The sequence below is a fragment of the Erpetoichthys calabaricus genome, chromosome 7, assembly GCF_900747795.2.
Source record: "Erpetoichthys calabaricus chromosome 7, fErpCal1.3, whole genome shotgun sequence".
In the NCBI taxonomy this organism is placed as follows: Eukaryota; Metazoa; Chordata; class Cladistia; order Polypteriformes; family Polypteridae; genus Erpetoichthys; species Erpetoichthys calabaricus.
In genome coordinates, this window is record NC_041400.2 from 145,399,677 (window position 1) to 145,418,382 (window position 18,706).

Sequence of the window (18,706 nt, forward strand, 5' to 3'; positions counted from 1 at the left end):
TTATTAACAGCCTGTATCAGTTGGAGGTCTCATTGTTAATTTGATTGGCATCTGTGCCTTTAGTCATGCACACTCTCATGGAAGTTCTAAGGGAAGCTGTCAGTCGCATGATCATGGTCATTCACACCATGGACATGGACATGGACACGGACATGGAGATCATGGACATGGAAGTCATGGACACAGTCATAGTCATAACCATGGGCATTCTCATGGATCATCAGGAGGAGGAGGAATGAATGCTAATATGAGAGGTAATAAAGAAAGCAGTAATACAGAAAAGCACCTTAGTTTAGTGTTGAACTTATCTGCTCCAACAGAAACATAACTAGAACCAATTTCCGAGTTAAGTAGATGCTTATACTTAAAAGTATTGTGTTGGACACTAGGAGAAGTTAAAAATTGAAAGTTTAGTTCAGCCATAAAGTATGTAAATTAATAGTGTTTTCAGGGTATATGAGTATGAATTATGCCTTGATTTAATGGCATTAAAATGGATAATTTAGAAATAAAGTGTACATTATAAGTTAGTTATATAACTATTAGGGAGTAGACCCTACAATTTTTAATTGATGACTCTACCTTATTTGTTTGACACATTGTTAATCTCACAGTATGTAAGAAGTAATGTTGCTGTCTAAAATAACTTCTAATAATTTAAATCATATTTACATTTTACATATGTATATATTCATATCCTCCGGGAGTCATAATTTCGTGCCTCCCACCTCAACCCCAAATCTATGACCAAGAGTGCCGAAATCTGAAGGTTGGGAGCCTTCCACAACATCTCACACTTCTATATACATATAACAGACATCTGGACACTCGGCTAAAACGTTATGTAAGGTTTAATGTTAATTTCATGCTCTCGCTTTTTATTGTTAATTGCATGTAGTCATTTTGTAATTAATTTCATTGTATTGGTTTTGTTTTTTGTGCTTGCCTATGGGAAACACTGTAAGGGGGCTAACTATGAAGTATGATCCCTGTCAAAAATAACTCAATCTTTCTACCTTTGGTGGCACATGCATAGTAACAAAGTCCAGTGACTTATTTTTGACAGATTGTTCATGCTTGAGAATTATACTCGTAATTTTCAGAACCAAGCATAATTTTCAGAAGCGCAAGTGTTTTTTTTTTTTTTTTTTGAAGCAAACGTAATTTTCAGACGCGCAAGTGTAATTGACATATGTGAAATGTAACTTTGACTTATTACGAGTTATTTTTGACAGTGATTTCACTCCAAAGTATCTGTTTACTTAACAGCCAATGTAATACCTGCAGTGCTGTTATATATATCATTATTAGTTGAACTTCTTCTTTACCGCATATATTTATGAATAGCATAATTTTGTAAAGTTGTTGGTTTTTAATAAAGATAGGAAATAATCTGTATGTAGTAAAGCTACTGTGGTAATGCTGAGGTAAACTGGAATGGCACATACAAGATTTATGAAGAGTTCAGTTATACATTAGAAGGAGAGAATAATGTGGAAATATATGTTCTTTTTTCATATTTAAAATCAAAATAAAACTGGAAAATGTTCTGGTTCTTAATGTGCCAAAATATATTTAAAACACCTAATGTACAGAAAGTTAATTTTAGTTCTGTATTACATTTCTGCAAATAGCTAACAATCATCTACTGAACATCTAACTTGGAATGGAAAACACATTTCCTTTGTTACTTTTATTCAACAAAAAACAATCCAAAGTGCAGAAGATATGAGTTTAAAAAATCCTTACTGCTTCTATATCAATTGGGAAGGAAATTAGAGCCAGGTCCTGCTAATCAAAGTGCATTTAGCCATTATTTCTAAGAATTGCTGCTATTTTGATATAAAAGCAGAATTGTCTGCAATTCAATCTACAGCTGTCATGTCTGTTACCACTACGGTAAGGACAAAAGACATCCATGGTGATATCAGAGCCGCAATTGTTGATACTTATCAGCATTAGAAGGATTATAGGACAATTTTATCAAAAACAAAAATCCTTAATTGTAAAGAGAGAAGGATTAATTACATATAGCCTTCTGTCTGGATTGTTCCACATTTTCTTCCAGAAAATTCATTCACATAATGTTCAGCAAAAGAACCCAAATGGCACTTCAGAAAAAGACTTGAACAAATATGGCATTCACACAAGGTTACAGGGAAAAAAATCCTCCTTGCAAAAAAAAAAAAAAAAAAGGGTTCCATTTCCAAAGTTACAAACCCCAAGACTTCTGGAACGATTACCTCTGGACAGGTGAGAATAAAGTATAAGTTTTTGGTTGTTAAATGACAATTATCATGTTTGTTGAAAATCTAACACAATACTACACCACAAAAATCACATACCAATATTTCCATTTAATTGAAATATCTCAGCAGTTTGTTCCAGATTTCCCTGTGTAAAGATGAGCTTCCTGAATTCTGTTCAGAATGCACTTTCCCTAAACTTAGTTTCCACCACTTATATGAGTCACTGTTGAAGTGAAACAATTACATTCACTGAACTTTATTGACACCTCTGAGAATTTCCTTTGAAGGCCTTTGAATTCTTTTAACCTATTTGAATATCAACAAAAACTACCAAGAACCATGGCAACATAAATGAAACATATACATGCAGTTGTGTTATTGAAAATATCATTTTTGACTTACATAAACTAGTATTTTTATGTAGTGGACTTTAAGATACAGAACCTTACAAGATAGCAAGTTTTAATTAGTATTTTAGCCTTAGGTGAACTTTAAATCCTGCAGTCTGTTCTTATTTAGTAATATGTGGTAGTGACTGTGTCAGATAAAAACAAATGAAGAAGAAAACAAATTAGCTGTTAGAGGAGAGCATTAGGTAGGACCATTATTCTAAGGGAAACGGAATACAGCTAGGGAAGAAGGAGAAAAACAGAAAATTCAGTTTCCGTGCTGCACAGTAATGTCCTGGCTTCTTCAAATTGTGTATTGAGATTAAATAATTCATTTTTTAAATATTTATTTATATTAATATTATTTAGAGCATCTGTGAATGTGATAAATATTGAAATGACAGGTTCCTGATTTATAGTCCAGATCCTTAGGTAATGGGGCACACTGCCCAAACAGTTTTTTGAGTAGTGAACAAAAGTTCAGTAATGCTGTAGAATTAAAACTTTACATTATTAGTATTTCCTGATATCCCCTGCTTTTTATTTTAACGTCTAAATCACATGCAGCTAATGTTACAAAATAAAGTTTGAAATTTAAAATAAAAAAATGTACATATTAATGTATTAATTTATCTATTTTAGGAGTATTTCTGCATGTTCTGGCTGACACACTTGGCAGTGTTGGGGTGATCATATCTACAATTCTCATTCAGCAGTTTGGATGGCTAATTGCAGACCCTATCTGCTCACTTTTCATTGCTGTTCTGATATTTATGAGTGTTATTCCTCTTCTTAAGGATGCATGCCAAGTACTGTTGTTAAGAATTCCACCAGAGCATGAAAAGGACCTAAATAATGCACTTGAAAAGGTGACATTGATTTCCTCCGTTGTTTATAATTTTGTGGATGTATGTTTAATTCATCTGAATTTACATGCAAATTTATTGTCTACATTAATTTAGATTCAGAAAATTGAAGGAGTAATATCTTACCGAGATCCACATTTCTGGAGACATTCTGCAAATGTGGTAGCAGGCACCATTCACCTGCAGCTAATGTCAGATGTTGTGGAGCAGCGAATCATACAACAGGTAATATACTAAAATTTGAACCTTATCCAAAATAATAAAGTGTACTTCAGTTTATTACACAATTAAGGCCTCACACTGGATTAGAAGCAATGCTTTCATGTTTTGAGTTAATGCTGTCATAAAAATGAAACATTTCTGTTTCTATTATATATAATTGCACACATTCCCAAAAAAGGTATTTTCCATTAATTCAAAATACATTTGTTGCAGTTTCAGGTATTTAAAGACTGCTCCTTTATATTATTTGTTGATAGGGTATGAGCTTTACAAGTGTATAGCATTACTGGTGTACAAATAAATATGGCATAATATTATTAAATCTACATAATTGATTTCAGAGTCTTAGCAGTACTGACTGTAAGGCAGGATTCAGGCCTGGATAGTGTTCCAGTCCATCGCAAGTTAAGAATTCTGACCAATTTTAGAAATACAGATACTTTCACTTCGCTCAAACATTAAAATAAAAAAACATGTTTATTCCGGCAAGATTTGCAACATCATTTTTGAAATGAAACTAATCACTCATATGAAAGGATTAGTAATCTATGAATAAAAAAACATGTATGGGCACACAATTCGACATGAATGTGCTACACTAAAGACTGGCTTTTAATGTGAGGTTGGTTCTTGCCTTGTATCTAATGCTGTGGCTTCTCACGGCTCTCATATATAATGTATGCGTTCAGAAAAATGGATGGATGAATATACAAGGGTAAATCAAAAAGTAAAGGTAAGTTGAAAATTACACGGTAGCCACAATGGATAGAAGCAGACACAATACAACATGCTCACATTGGCTCATGGATAGTTCAAATACACACAGTGCAGTGCTCTGCCATTAATCTAGTTGAGGCCAAGGTGAAATGAACATGGGTGCTTTGTAGCGGGATTGCAACGCTGTTAAGTGCACTGTCTTGAGATTTCTTTGGGTAGAGGGAATGAAGCTTGCTGAAAGTCACCGAACAGATGTTGGCTAATTACGGAAGTGAAAACAGCATGATGTGTATGAATAGGTGAAAATGTTTAAAGTGGGAAGAACAAGATTAACTGACAAAGCTCGATCTGGGCAACCATCAGCATCTTGTGAACAAGCCCACTTGGTGAATGCCTTCATCAGAGAAGACTGATTGATTATGTTGTAAACTGTTGCTGCACATTTGGATATCAGCTATGGATCTGCACATGGCATAGTATATGATGGCTTAGGATATGGTAAAGTTTGCACAAGAAGGGTACCCAAACAGCCTACTGATCTGCACAAGCAACAGCGCAGGTAGGTTGCAACCCAATTTATGAAACAAGAAGAAGATCTGAGTGTTTTTGGAGTAATTTGTCATCGTAGATGAAACACAGGTCCATCACCAGAAAGCAAGAGACAAAGCATGCAGTGCAAACACTTGCTTCTCCAGTAAAGAAGAAATACAAATGACAGCCTTCCGCCAAGTCATGATGACCTTCTTTTGGGACATTATTCTGGCACATTTTAAGGATCACAGACAATCAGTGACCAGTGCAATGTACTGTGCTATTCTTTTCGAGAAGCTTAAGCCTGTAATTTCCAGCAAAGGAAGAGGAATGCTGTCATAAACAGGCCTGCTGCTCCATGAATACTTCTACAGTAAAGCTTCATTTTATTTTTCAGGCACAAACTCTGTGATTTATGTGTTGCTGTCACAAGAGATTAAAATCTCCAAACAATTGTTTAGTTTTGCTGCTACGGCACAAGGTGAATGATGTGGCGAGGATGGAATAAGCAGCTTTATGCTTTACAGTCCTACACCTTAACAGACCTACTCACACTTAAGGAGAGCACTACAAACACAGTGAAAAGTATTGTAAAATATTAATGTATTATACAAGTATTATCATTGTCTTAAATGGAAAGTCTGCAATTACTTTTTAATACCTTTTAATAACCTTTCCTTTTAAATTCAGGTAACGGCAATCCTTAAAGATGCTGGTGTGAACAACCTATCTGTGCAGGTGGAGAAGGAAGCATATTTTCAACACATGTCTGGCCTTAGTACCGGTTTCCAGGATATCCTTGCAATGACAAAACAAATGAAGTCTATGGATTATTTGGAGGATGGAACTTGCATTATGTAAATGAAAATGGACCCCAGAAAATTCCTCAGAGTGGAACGAGTTAAGCTGCCACATTCCCTGTGTCTTACAAATTTTGCACACTCATGTATAGTAAATCTGTATTTTGGCATTTATAAATGTTTTTTCCATTAAGTCTGAATTGTTTTATGTTGTGTAAAAATGAGCCACATGGAAATTTCTTATCAATATATAATACACGGTGTGTGTGTGTATGTGCGCGCTTTTGTGTGTATACAGTATACTGTGTATATTATATATACACACACACACACACTCTCATTTTAAGCATTAAATAACTGAATATGGACAGCTTTTTAACTGCAGATTCAATTGTGTTTTATAATTATCATTGTTCGTTAAGTGACTTGTATACAAAAATAATTTGGACAAAATGACTCGGTTTCCTTGTCTCTAGGAGCAATCAGGGAGTGAGGGTGACACGAGCCTAACCCACTAATAGAATGGCATCCAACCTTACAAAAAAAAAAAAAAAAACAAATATTGAGACACTGGAAATGCTGGACTTGAAAACTGGAGAACAGGAAAACATAATAAACATAGTTTGAATAATGTATATGAAACACATATGAAAATGGGAATAAATAAATGAACTATCAAGTTCTTTGGACATGAACAGCACAATCATCAGTCATCCAAAACAAAAGATACAGCAGTAAAAACAACTAATGTTACTTATGATACGTGATAAACCTTTACAGAGCACGAAAAACTTATAAAAGATGTCACAATATAAAAATATTATGTCTGATTCTAGTCAGTATTTTGATCCTGTCTGAGTGTTTGCTTTAAAGAACATGTAAAGGATGATTACAGTAATCTGTTCAAAATATGATGAAAATATGAAGGCATATTTCCATTTCTGAGATGAATTAATGTTTCGATTGTGCAGAATTTTTGGAGGTAAATGTTTTGACTGCTGCTGAAATGTTTAAGTTAGTGAAAAGTATGACTCAAGACTAGGTGACAGAGGATGAATAGTTAAGTAGCCTAGCCATGTAGCAGTTCTGTCTTCTTGGTACTGTATTTTCCATACCATTCAAAAATTAGAAGATAAGCATGCATAGATGATAGCTTGATCTAGTCAAAGTGCATCTAGGAGTGAATCAATATGTATTGTTTATAATCCATATAATTTTAAATAGTACTATTTCAGTTGCAACATTTAGGTATGATAAAAATAGACCAAGTATGGAAGTTTGATTCTCTAAATTAATTGTCAACTAGAACTGGTGGAGTGCCGCTATGAAATAGGTACACATCGAAGAGTAGTGGGTTCTAGTAGGTCCAAGGTAGCTTTAAAAACCACCTAGGGAGGGTGCTGTGGTCAGTAAAATCAAAATCATACTGAGGTCAAGAAGAAAATGGAGAATATGCTGAGAAGCAACGCTTTATTCAATACTTTGATCATCAATATTAAATGAACCTTCAATGTCAGTCACAAATTGGAATCATCACTACAAGAAAATTGTACAACCTTCACTCCTCTACCTAAAGGGCAGATACTCTGAACAGAGGAAGTTCAAGCATCCAGCTATTATCAAATCTCAGTTCTGTTTAGAGACATGGCTGCAACCCATGGCAGTCGTGTATAAAGTACATTCACCTATATGTGGACAGTTCGGAATCATAAATTAATGGAACATGTACATCTTTAGGATGTTAAAGAAAATCCCTTGCAGAAACGGGAACAATGTGCAAACTGTACAAGTGTTCACTGCAGTAATGATTGTTAACATATGAATGTAGATGACATTCAGGTCATTAGTGCTTCTGTCAAATGCTTATGGGCAGTTCTCCCCACTTTGGACCATGCCGTGCTCCGCATCTCCCAACCACTCGAAGGCTGGGATACATCAGTCAGCTCCTCTTGCCATATCACAGTGCAGTTTAACTTGAAATTTAATAGCTCACCAAGCGATGCACCACTGGGAAAGAAGATCTCCAGGCTTCGTTGAATATACGACTGTGATTCAGAACAGCTGTGCTTAGTAGTTGAAAATGTTGTGTGTGTGTCATATACAGTATATAAAATCAATTTTAAGGTGAAAGATCTTACTCAAGGGCCCAACGGAACAGACAACGTATCCTTATAGTTTTTAATGTTTTATTATTGATACACTTTGAATTGTTAGGAGAATGGCGTAAAATACTATTTTAAAAATTCTGCCAGTTTTCTGCAGAATAAAAATATTGTCTTTAATCATATTGTTTAGATTGCTGTTCCCAGTCGTGTATCGCTTGATGAAGTATGAACTGTTAAGTAAACAGAACTCTGATCTGGCATTTGAGAGCTTTTTTCCAGATTGCAAAATGTTAAGTGATTTTTATTTCCAAAAATCAATCTAAAATTCATGCGAGTGAAATTATTAAAGAGCAGCTAGGACAACTTAACGTGAAGCCCGACCTGAACACAGCTGAATAAGAAACGCAGGGTCAAGGGCTGTGACATAAAAAAAACAACTATATGTGACATGCCCAGTCCGATTTGAAATTAGAAGCATTTGTTTATTTATTTATTCATTTTTGATACACTGTCTTAATCCCCAACTGGAAATTATCTTTTCACATGAATTTTGGAGGTCATGGTGCAGGATCAATCATTGTAGAGTGACCACTAAGGTCACAATCCCAGAAAACCCACTTCCATTTTAATGGAAAATACTATAAACAGGAAGAAGGGATGCCAATAGGATCTTCATTATCAGGACTCATAGCTGAACTGGTTATGCAGCAAAAAAAATGAAAAGAGTGGCTCATACTCAGTTAAGTCATACTTTGACTACACTATGTTGACAACACATTTTGTCATTTTAAAAGATAACCAGCTGAATGAATTCCTCTGTCCTTTCTTACACAGAGCATCAGTATTGGCAGTTCAGTCTAATTTATCATCCAGCTGCACTGCCAGGTATTTATAGGTCTGCACCATCTGCATATAGTCACCTCTGATGATCACAGGGTCCATGAGGGGTCTGGGCCTCCTAAAATCCACCACCAGCTCCTTGGTTTTGCTGGTGTTCAGGTGTACGTAGCTTGAGTCGCACCATTTAACAAAGTCCTTGATTAAGTTCCTAAACTCCTCCTCTTGCCCACTCCTGATGCAGCCCACGATAGCAGTGTCGTCAGCGAACTTTTGTACGTGGCAGGAGTCTGAGTTGTATTGGAAGTCCAATGTATGTATATCTATCTATCTATCTATCTATCTATCTATCTATCTATCTATCTATCTATCTATCTATCTATCTATCTATCTATCGGCTGAACAGGACCGGAGAAAGTACAGTCCCCTGTTGCGTTCCTGTGTTGCTGACCACAATGTCAGATGTGCAGTTCCTGAGACGCACATACTGAGGTCTGTCCTTAAGATAGTCCACGATCCATACCACAAGGTATGAATCTACTCCCATCTCTGTCAGCTTGTCCCTAAGGAGCAGAGGTTGGATTGTGTTGAAGGTGCCAGAGAAGTCTAGAAACATAATTCTTACAGCACCACTGCCTCTGTCCAAGTGGGAGAGGGATCGGTGTAGCATATAGATGATGGCATCCTCCGCTCCCACCTTCTCCAAGTTATGCAGACAAAATATTACACTTTTCTAGCAACCACCCTTCATCGCATAAATGGAGTTGTGTCAGTACTTTCAAAAGGATTAACACCTATTTTAACACAATGGACACCAAAAAGAATGAAAGACGTTATCTTTTCCATCTGTTCACATCAGACTACCCCAAGACATTTATTAAATGGTGCGTACATAGGAGACACCCCAGACCTCAGCAAACAGTTGACTCCAACTTGGTCAACCAACGCACTTACCACACCCTTCTTTATCATTGCGGCATATCAGAAAGTACAGCACGCATCCTCGCCAGATCTGGGATCAAGATAGCATACGAGCCTGCAAACACTTTACGGACTGCCCTTTTAAATGCCAAAAGCAAAAAATCGACCACAGAGAAAAGAAACGCATTTCTGAGCATTCCATGCAGTGCATGACCAGCTATTTTATATGATGTTTATACGTGGGATACACATCTAAAACACTTGCAACACTTATACAGAAACATCGTAATGCCGTCAGAAGGAAGGACCCACGATCTCTGATATACGCACATACAAGTTCCACCAGGCACACGTTTAACTGGGACACTGTGCAAGTGGAATTCTGGGCCAACTAGAGTGCCAGACAGCTTGCTGAATCGTGGCTATCACCTGAAAATGCCATTAACAGACACTTGGACTTGAACCCAGCATATGCAGGCTTAAAAATAAGAAATAAGACTTTATGACATGGTGGCACAGTGGTAGCGCTGATGCCTCGCAGTAAGGAGACCTGGGTTCGCTTCCCGGGTCTTCCCTGCGTGGAGTTTGCATGTTCTCCCTGTGTCTGCGTGGGTTTCCTCCAGGTGCTCCGGTTTCTTCCCACTGTCCAAAGACATGCAGGTTAGGTGCATTGGCGATCCTAAATTGTCCCTTGTGGGTGTGTCCCCTGAAATGTGCTGACGCCCTGCCCGGGATTTGTTCCTGCCTTGCGCCCTGTGCTGGCTGAGATTGGCTCCAGCAGACCCCCGTGACCCTGTTAGGATATAGTGGGTTGGGTAATGACTGACTGACTTTATGACCAACACTATCTGAACTCCACCTTATTAATTCACCACTCCCTTACAATCCCCCCTCATTTTCTATATATTGCCTTTGAGTCTTGTATGTCTATTAGACATTGTCTAATCATTTTCTTCTGATGACGACACATGATATAGGTTGTCGAAAGCTTAGGAATGAAAACTAATTAAAGAAATGGGATTCATTTTCTCCCTTTGTGAAATTCTAGATACTCATAATTAAATATATATAAACGAATAAACAATAAGAATATTTGTATACATACATAGACACCTACATACAGGAGTGGACAAAAGTAGGTTTATAGTTGAGAGTAACGCGAGGCTGGCAATTTGAGCACTTTTAAGATTGAACTAAAGTGCATTGTAACATTGTGAAACTATTTTGAGTTAATAAAGTTAATAAAGCTATTGAGTTAATAAAGGTATTGTAATAATCATAACGAACAACTGCAAACCTACTTTTGCCCACTTCGATATATCAAAATAATGTACGAAAGTATGTGTGATGCGATGAGAGGGACACCCGGACTTCCATATATGCCAGACTCTAAATGAATCAAAAGAATCGATTCACTTGAACGGGCAGTTTTAAAGAATCGAATCAGTAAAGTGAATCGAAATGCCCATCACTACCTTGCCGTCACTAATTACTGGGCACACACCCACAATGACCTGAAGCTAGATCCGCCCCTGGCTGTGCGTAACGTGAGGCTGGCAATTTGAGCACTTATAAGACGCTCACTCATGCCCAAACTGCAGCTGGCACTCAAAGAAAACAAATGTTCCTAAAGAAAACATCCATAGATACAAGTGCGAGGCGTGCAAACAGTGCCAGGATTTGAAAGAAGAGCTCTAAAACGCTACCTCATCATACAACCGACAGTGATAATGGATGCATGACAGTTCTCAAAGAATGAAGTTTAAATTGTTATTAAGCTAAAACAACTATGCACGTGAATCTTAGTTTATGGTAACAACGGCGTCACTTCCTGTTCTGCATCCCCAACCAGCTGATATTCAAAGTAAACTCAAGAATCTCTCCCATCTGTATTCACCAAGGAAGAAAAGATTTCCTGATCACATGACTCTTCGTTACTCTTGGAGACGCATTCTGAGCTGGTCTTCTACAGCCAATAGGAGATCTCCTTCTCTTAAAAGCAGACCAATGAAATGTAAGCGGTGGTAGATTTAAACCAGAACCAAGCAGACTATTTTAGTGTTGGTTGCTTGTTCTAAGTGGTTGAGTCGTCTTGTAGTTTTGTTTTGGTTGAAGTGGTCAAATTGCAGTAACATTTAGCAAGATGGCTTATCGCATAACGCGTGTAAGTATTTATTTCATTATTGTTGCATTAATTTAATGTTTAGCTGCTTTATTTTGTCATTTGTTCATAGGCCTTTGTAATACTGTTCAAGAATACTGTTAAGATTACATTTTTGTTACGTCCGAACTCGAATTTTATCTTTTTTATTGCGGTTGTGTATGCCGCGTTGTCCCCAATTCAGTTATTGTACTGTGTTTTGTATTAAAGTAGCAATTTGCGAACACTTGGCCCAATATATCCACATTCTACCTTCATCTCTGGCTTTTGTTGAGGGAATTGGTGCAGCGTTTGACTTTATATTTTAGACACTAATATGCAATCGGTACACTTGTAAAGGATTGCATGTAGCATTTTAAATACTCGGTTTGACTTTAACGTTCTGATTTGTACTAATGTTTATTGCATCTGCGTATCTTAACGTAATGTTCTAACCAACAGAATTCTCAAGTCCATACGGAAAACAGGGCTGTATTACCGGGGAAAATGGCCGTGGCACCCAAAGCCGGCCTGAGGCCCAGGGCTGTGCTGGGTGACATTGGGAACAAAGGAGCTGCTCAGAAGCAAGTTTCAAAAAAGGTAGTTTCATTACAACTAAGTGCTGGGCTTCTAATGTGTGTTCATTTTTGTATTTGCTGAAAATGAAGCCTTGATGATATGTCTAATGTGTAGGTGGCAGGCTGGGCCTGCTAGGGTGACTGTTGAAGTTTTTAATCTGTGTGTGCCTGATTGCCCCCTGCCCTGGATAACTAAGGGGTGGATGACTGTATAGAAATGTTTTTTTTTTTTTTTTTTTTTTAAATTCAATTTCAAGTCTTCTGGGGTAGCAATTGTGCACAAGATTTTTCTGAAAGTAAGGTTTGACTTTCACAGGTCTTTGGAAGGAGTGTAGCATAATCCAGTAACCAAGCTCTGATTTGCTCTAATATTGAGCCTAATGTTAAATGCATGTGAATTTCTTGGCTAACTGAAGGAATTTAACCTTCTTTGTAGGAGTCTAAACCAGCTTCAAAAGTGCAAAAGAAAATTGTTAAGCCTGATGTACCTGAGAAAGATTTGTCAAAGCCAGTTAAAGAAATGCAGGTAAGTGTAGTAAGGTTCTGGTGTGTGGTTTTTTTTTTTTAATATATCCCTCAAGAATCACTTGTGTTCTATATGTAATGCCATATATTCTGGCCCCTCAAAGGCAAGGGGGGGGGGGGGGGAACCACACTTGTACATATTTGCCAGCTTCTAACTCCTAGCAAAGGGCAAGTGGTTTTTAAGTGTCATCTCTTGGCTACAGCTTGCTGTTCACTTCTTATTTCATAACTACTTGTAATGTGTTTTGCCAGTTGACCTTTTGCTAAATGAAGGCAATGCCACTTCGAACAGTAGCCTAATCGTGTCGGTCTTGGAAGGTAAATCCACATTCCAATTGTATGTACAGGACTTCTGGAGGCTGTGGCTTCCAAATACTCTAATCCCACAAATGCATAAGAGGGCACAATACACTTTTCACCATTTTAAAATTTAACATGGTGACTTCAGCTGCAACAGATTTTGATTCTGTTGCATTTAGTGGCAGATAAGTGATGTCCATGGTATGTTCCCTGATTGACTAAATTACTGGGAAGGTCACTACCTTTTTAATTCTAGGAACTGATGCAATTGGTTATACAGCATTCAGATTTTGCTGTGCCCTATTAAGATGCAATAAAGTGCCTTGCATAGCCACATGTTGTTCCGTCCTAAAGCCCCTCCGATCTTGGCCTTTTTGACTATATAGCCCATCTAAACACAAACCTTTGCAGGGTCTATGGGTACCATCTGTCTGGTGTTCAGTATTAGTCACTGAAGTGCCATGGTCTCAAATGGGGCAGTTTTAATTTAGCCAGCATACTTCTGAAAGCACATATGGTAAAATGCATTTGCCCACAGCAAAAGTGTCAGTGGTATTCATCTTTTATTAGGATGCTTCTAAACATTAATTGGTTGACAGCTTTAATGTTGAAGACTAAACATATGTTTCTTGCACCTGTTTTGTGGTGTTTGGTTGGGGGGGGGGGGTGTTTTCTCTCCCCTGCCCCCCCCCCCCCAGCAAAATGCTAGAAAGATCTAGACATTGTCTTGGCTCAGCAATCTTGGAGCACTAAATGCTTTCCGTAGTCTGTTCTAGTTTCTGGTGGTGTGACACTATATACACCAGAAATGTAAATGGTGTTAGATTGTTACCTTAAGCTTTTTTCTAATGCTGTTGGTGGGATTTCTCCCCTCCATCCCATTGTAATGGCCCACTCAGTTATGTAATTTTCTACATTTCCTAGCTACTATATAGGCCCAGAACAGTACACCCAAGCCTTTGCCTGTTTTATAATTGGCACTATTGGGATAAGCACTGGGTTTGCAATCCAGAGTTTGCTCATGGATGCTTGAATGAATGGTTTTATGAACATTGGTCTTGATTTTACATAGTTGTAAATGTGTACTTGAATATACTCTTGCTTGGTTCAACCTTCACATGATTTTGAGTAACTTTTTTTTTTTTTTTTTTTTCCCCCAATCCCCCAAATAGCCAGTATCGCCAACCCCAATGGAGACCTCTGGTTGTGCACCTGAAGAAGACTTATGCCAGGCATTCTCGGACGTATTGCTGAATATAAGAGATGTTGACGCAGACGATGCGGACAACCCAATGCTTTGTAGTGAATACGTAAAGGATATCTACAGCTATTTAAGACAGGTTGAGGTTAGTTTGCCCATTTAAATGACAATTGCCATATTACAATTGCTCAGTTTTGAAAAACCATGGTCTAGAGTTTTATTTTTAATAATGCTACTGCCCAAAGCCTAAAATGTCATGGGTTTTCAAATTGTAAAACTGCAAGTTGTTTGCAGCAAGTTGTCAATCTCGTCAGATATAGGTAAACTAATGTAACTTATTTACAGTTCATAGCATGTACACTATGCTGACCAGTAACCTCTTAATACCCTTGATGGGCATAAATTGGTATTCTATAGCTACATAACTCTAATCTGCACACCAGTAAACAATACTTTTATGCCCTTTATAACTTGTTAAGTCCTTATATTAAGTGCCATGTCCTTGGTTTTTTGAAAAAACTTGCTAAATGGAAAAGCCTGAACACCCTACTGTTTCATAACTGTCCTCTGTCCTGCAGAGGACAACTAGCTTGCTCCATGCACAGTGGAAGTATATTTTATTCCCCTTAAGTCTAGGATTGAATTTTTTTTTTCAATAAATTAAGGGTTCATAATGCCTACATGTGTGAGGATGGTTTCCCTCCTACAGATACTAAAATAGCAGGATGAGGAAGCCTAATGGAATTTTAGGTGGACAAGTTCTTTGCATCATAACCTCTTGTATTCTTGCAGTACTTGTAGCTTTTGGTAACTTGGAACATTAAGGCTTTCCATGTTAAGCATTGACTTCAATGGATACTTGACCAAACTATGCAGATATTGGTCTTTTGCCATGTGTAAAATTTGCCTTGGATATCTAACTTGGTTACTCCTATTTGAGGAATTTGGGTAAAAATGTACAGCTCTACTTGGATTAGATGAGCAGCCAGCCCTTCATCTTTAGGACTTCACCACCAGTATTCCAAAACCCACAGTAATGGCAATATTTGCACTTGTTTTAACCATGAGGTTTTGCACTTCAGGCTACATAGTGTGGTATCTGTCCTAAATGATGCCTGGTGTTTTAGTTCTTTAGGTTATTGGGCATATTCATTGGTAGTTCAGAAAGCTGTTGCTGTTAAGCCCTACCCTTTTTGTGCAAGACTGCAGAATTACAAAAATACCCAAATGTGGCTTGCTTCCACAGCCCATACTAAACCTTGATCCCATAACACTTGTCATGAAGCTAAATATTGCCTATGTTGATCTTAACAGTATTTTTATGGTCTCTAAATTTGAGAGGCAAAACTGAAGTCGGGTGGTGGTTGACACCATTTTTAACTTGCATGAATGCAATCTTTGGCATATTGGGATAATGAGTGGTTCTCAAACAGGGTTGGAAGTTGCCAATAAGTGCTTATCCAGAAGCACTATGGTAAAGGTTTGTCAGTCCTTAAGATGGATTGTAGTAACTGGACATAAAGTATTTGTACTGCTATGTATGGCATGTTAATTGGCAGTCAATTTGGGAACTTTGCCAAACTGAGAATTGCTGAATTTTGTTGCCTTGTGTAGAAATTGTGCTGCCAGCTTAAAATGAAGGAAACATTTAAGCTTTGTTCATTTTGGGGTGGCTTGGTTTTACTATGTGTAGTCTATGGTAGACCTAAATGAGCATTGTGCAGTGGTGTGTATCCATGGTAAAATGATCACAATCTCCAACATCCCAAGTTGAAGGAAAACCAACAAAATACCAAACCGTCAGACACGGTATATGTGCAATATGAATGTTCCAGGTTTTTCCTCTAAATGCAAATGTGTGAGCTCTTGTGAAGACTTGGAAAATGCCTTTTCTTTCAAGGTATCTTGAACTAATTCCATAATCCTGCTTAAAATTCCATTTCCTTAGGCTTGCCCATCTTCCTGTTCTATGTGCTATTTCTAGTTTTTATGCAACATTGCTGCAATTCAGATATTCCCACATATATATTGACAATTTTATTCATGGGACAAATAACTGATGGTTTACTTTATGCTTAGAAATGCAACAAATGTGGGGCTTAAGTGTGTGTTTTTCTACTTGCAGGTAGAGCAATCAGTACGCCCCAAGTACTTGGAAGGACAAGAAGTCACTGGAAATATGAGAGCTATTCTCATTGACTGGCTTGTACAAGTTCATCTGAAGTTCACACTTCTCCAAGAAACAATGTATATGACTGTTGCAATAATTGACCGTTTTCTACAGGTAACTTGTTTGTTCTTGTCCATAGTGTAAATCTGTAGCTTTAAGAAACCATTATACAAATCCCTTTTTGGGTTTGGGAAGAAGGGTCTCTGTGGGGTGGTTGTGTGTGGCATTTTAAATGTATAGAGGTAGATGTTTGCTTCGTGCATTATAGCTTGCTACACAAGTTTGCCATCCTTGGTATTAAGGTTGTTGCCCTATACAGATTGAGTTGGTAATCTGTACCTGGTGCGCACAGCTATGGGAAATGTTTTTGCTATTGTGATGAAGTCCCTGTCTGTTTCCTTTCAAAGGTTAACCCAGTGCCTAAGAAAATGCTTCAACTTGTTGGAGTAACTGCAATGTTTGTTGCATCTAAATATGAAGAAATGTATCCTCCAGAGATCGCAGACTTTGCATTTGTTACGGACAATACTTACACAAAGGCTCAAATTCGGGATATGGAAATGAAGATCCTTAGAGTGCTCAAATTTGGTTTTGGCCGTCCCATTCCCCTGCATTTCCTAAGGAGGGCTTCCAAGATTGGTGAAGTATGAATGTTTAAGATTCATCTTGAAGGGATGAAGTTCATTCTGTCCTTGCATGCTGACTTTTTTTTTTTTTTTTTTTTTTTTTTTTAATACCTTGTCACTTAGGTAAGTGCAGAGCAGCACACATTGGCCAAATACTTCATGGAGCTATCAATGGTAGACTATGAGATGGTACATTACCCTCCTTCCCAGATTGCTGCTGCCGCCTTTGCATTGACATTGAAAGTGTTCAACTGTGGTGAATGGGTTAGTAATCATTCAGACGTGTAAAGTGAATCTGCCAAGATTTAATCAAGTATTGTCTTGTGTTCACCTTTAGTGAATCTTTCTTTTCTAGACACCTACTTTACAACATTATTCAAGTTATACCGAAAGCTGTTTGACCCCTGTAATGCAGCACATGGCTAAAAATGTGGTAAAGGTTAATGAAGGTTTAACAAAGTACATGGTAGGTTTTTTGGTGTAGTCTCGTGCACCCGCCCCAATGGCTTTAACTTTTTCTTAAGGTGGTTTGGCTTTAATTTTTTTTTCCCTCCCTTTCCTAGGCTGTCAAGAACAAATATGCCTCTCAAAAACACATGAGAATCAGTACTATTCCTGAACTGAAGACTTCCTTAATCAAGAATCTGGCTAAGGCTGTGTAATTCTAAAATGTATAGATGTATGCATGTTTCTATTTTGGCACCATGTGTCGTTTTTATTACTTTTTATTTTTTTTATGGGGATTACCTTAATGTACAGTTCTGAACTTCCCATATTGTGCCTTTTAAAACTTATTTTACATTTTGGCAAGAATTGCCTTTTGTGAATGAGATCGTGGAGCTGCATTTTTATTAATAAAGTGTATTTAACTTGGTTTACTCCATTGTTTTGAGGAATGCTTTTTCAGAACTTGCAAGGATGTGTATACTTAGACTTCCTCTGAAGAGGAGTGCACATGGTTTTGAAGGACTAGTATAACTAGACTGTTCAGTAACCTTTTTTTAAAGTCAAATTTCTAACTACAAAAGTAGGTGGGGCAAGCTAGAGCAGTTGGGTTGGTTGCCACCAACCAATGTTGTAACAGTCTAATGTGGGCTTTTACCAAACTAAATTTGAGTTTGTGTGTACTGCTTAAGATTTAATTGGCTTTTGAGGGGCTTGAACAATAAGGGGACTGTAAAATTCAACTTGCCAACTTTACCCTTGAAGGCAATCTAAGGCCACTTAATGCTTTTGACAAAACGCTGGTGTTCTGACATGAACAGAACCTTCACAAATCCATTCCCTATATAGGTGTATTTTAAGAGACCATCCAATCTCTATTTAGTATCTGGGCTTTGTATTAGGTTGGATCTTGATAAAGATTTCATTTTGGGTTTTTGGTTTTGCTTACATAATTCTGATCTTGTGTGGGTGCGGTGTGTTCGATAGGCTCTTGGAGAGGTACGGGCATGAGATTCTTCTCTCCCACCCCTAGGAAAGAATAACTTAACCAGGATATATTTTAGGGAATTATGTATAGTTGTCAC

General features: G+C 37.5%; 2 protein-coding genes across 2 annotated transcripts in view; both read left to right on the forward strand.

The window, feature by feature from the left end:
• The window catches only part of slc30a5 (solute carrier family 30 member 5), a 46,080-nt gene extending 39,627 nt beyond the window's left edge, over positions 1-6,453 (forward strand). Inside the window, exons 13-16 of the mRNA XM_028805500.2 lie at positions 11-254; positions 3,281-3,507; positions 3,601-3,729; positions 5,665-6,453. Of these exons, the coding sequence (XP_028661333.1) occupies positions 11-254; positions 3,281-3,507; positions 3,601-3,729; positions 5,665-5,835 (771 nt within the window). The 3' untranslated portion in view covers positions 5,836-6,453. The remainder of the gene's footprint in view (positions 1-10; positions 255-3,280; positions 3,508-3,600; positions 3,730-5,664) is intronic.
• Positions 6,454-11,687: 5,234 nt separating this feature from the next.
• On the forward strand, positions 11,688-18,055 carry ccnb1 (cyclin B1). The gene is made up of 9 exons (XM_028805502.2): positions 11,688-11,801; positions 12,240-12,377; positions 12,792-12,881; positions 14,353-14,526; positions 16,507-16,665; positions 16,959-17,195; positions 17,301-17,441; positions 17,533-17,643; positions 17,741-18,055. The coding sequence occupies exons 1-9, from the start codon at positions 11,781-11,783 to the stop codon at positions 17,837-17,839; spliced, it is 1,170 nt and encodes a 389-aa protein (XP_028661335.1). The 5' UTR covers positions 11,688-11,780; the 3' UTR covers positions 17,840-18,055.
• The last annotated feature ends 651 nt before the right edge of the window (positions 18,056-18,706 follow it).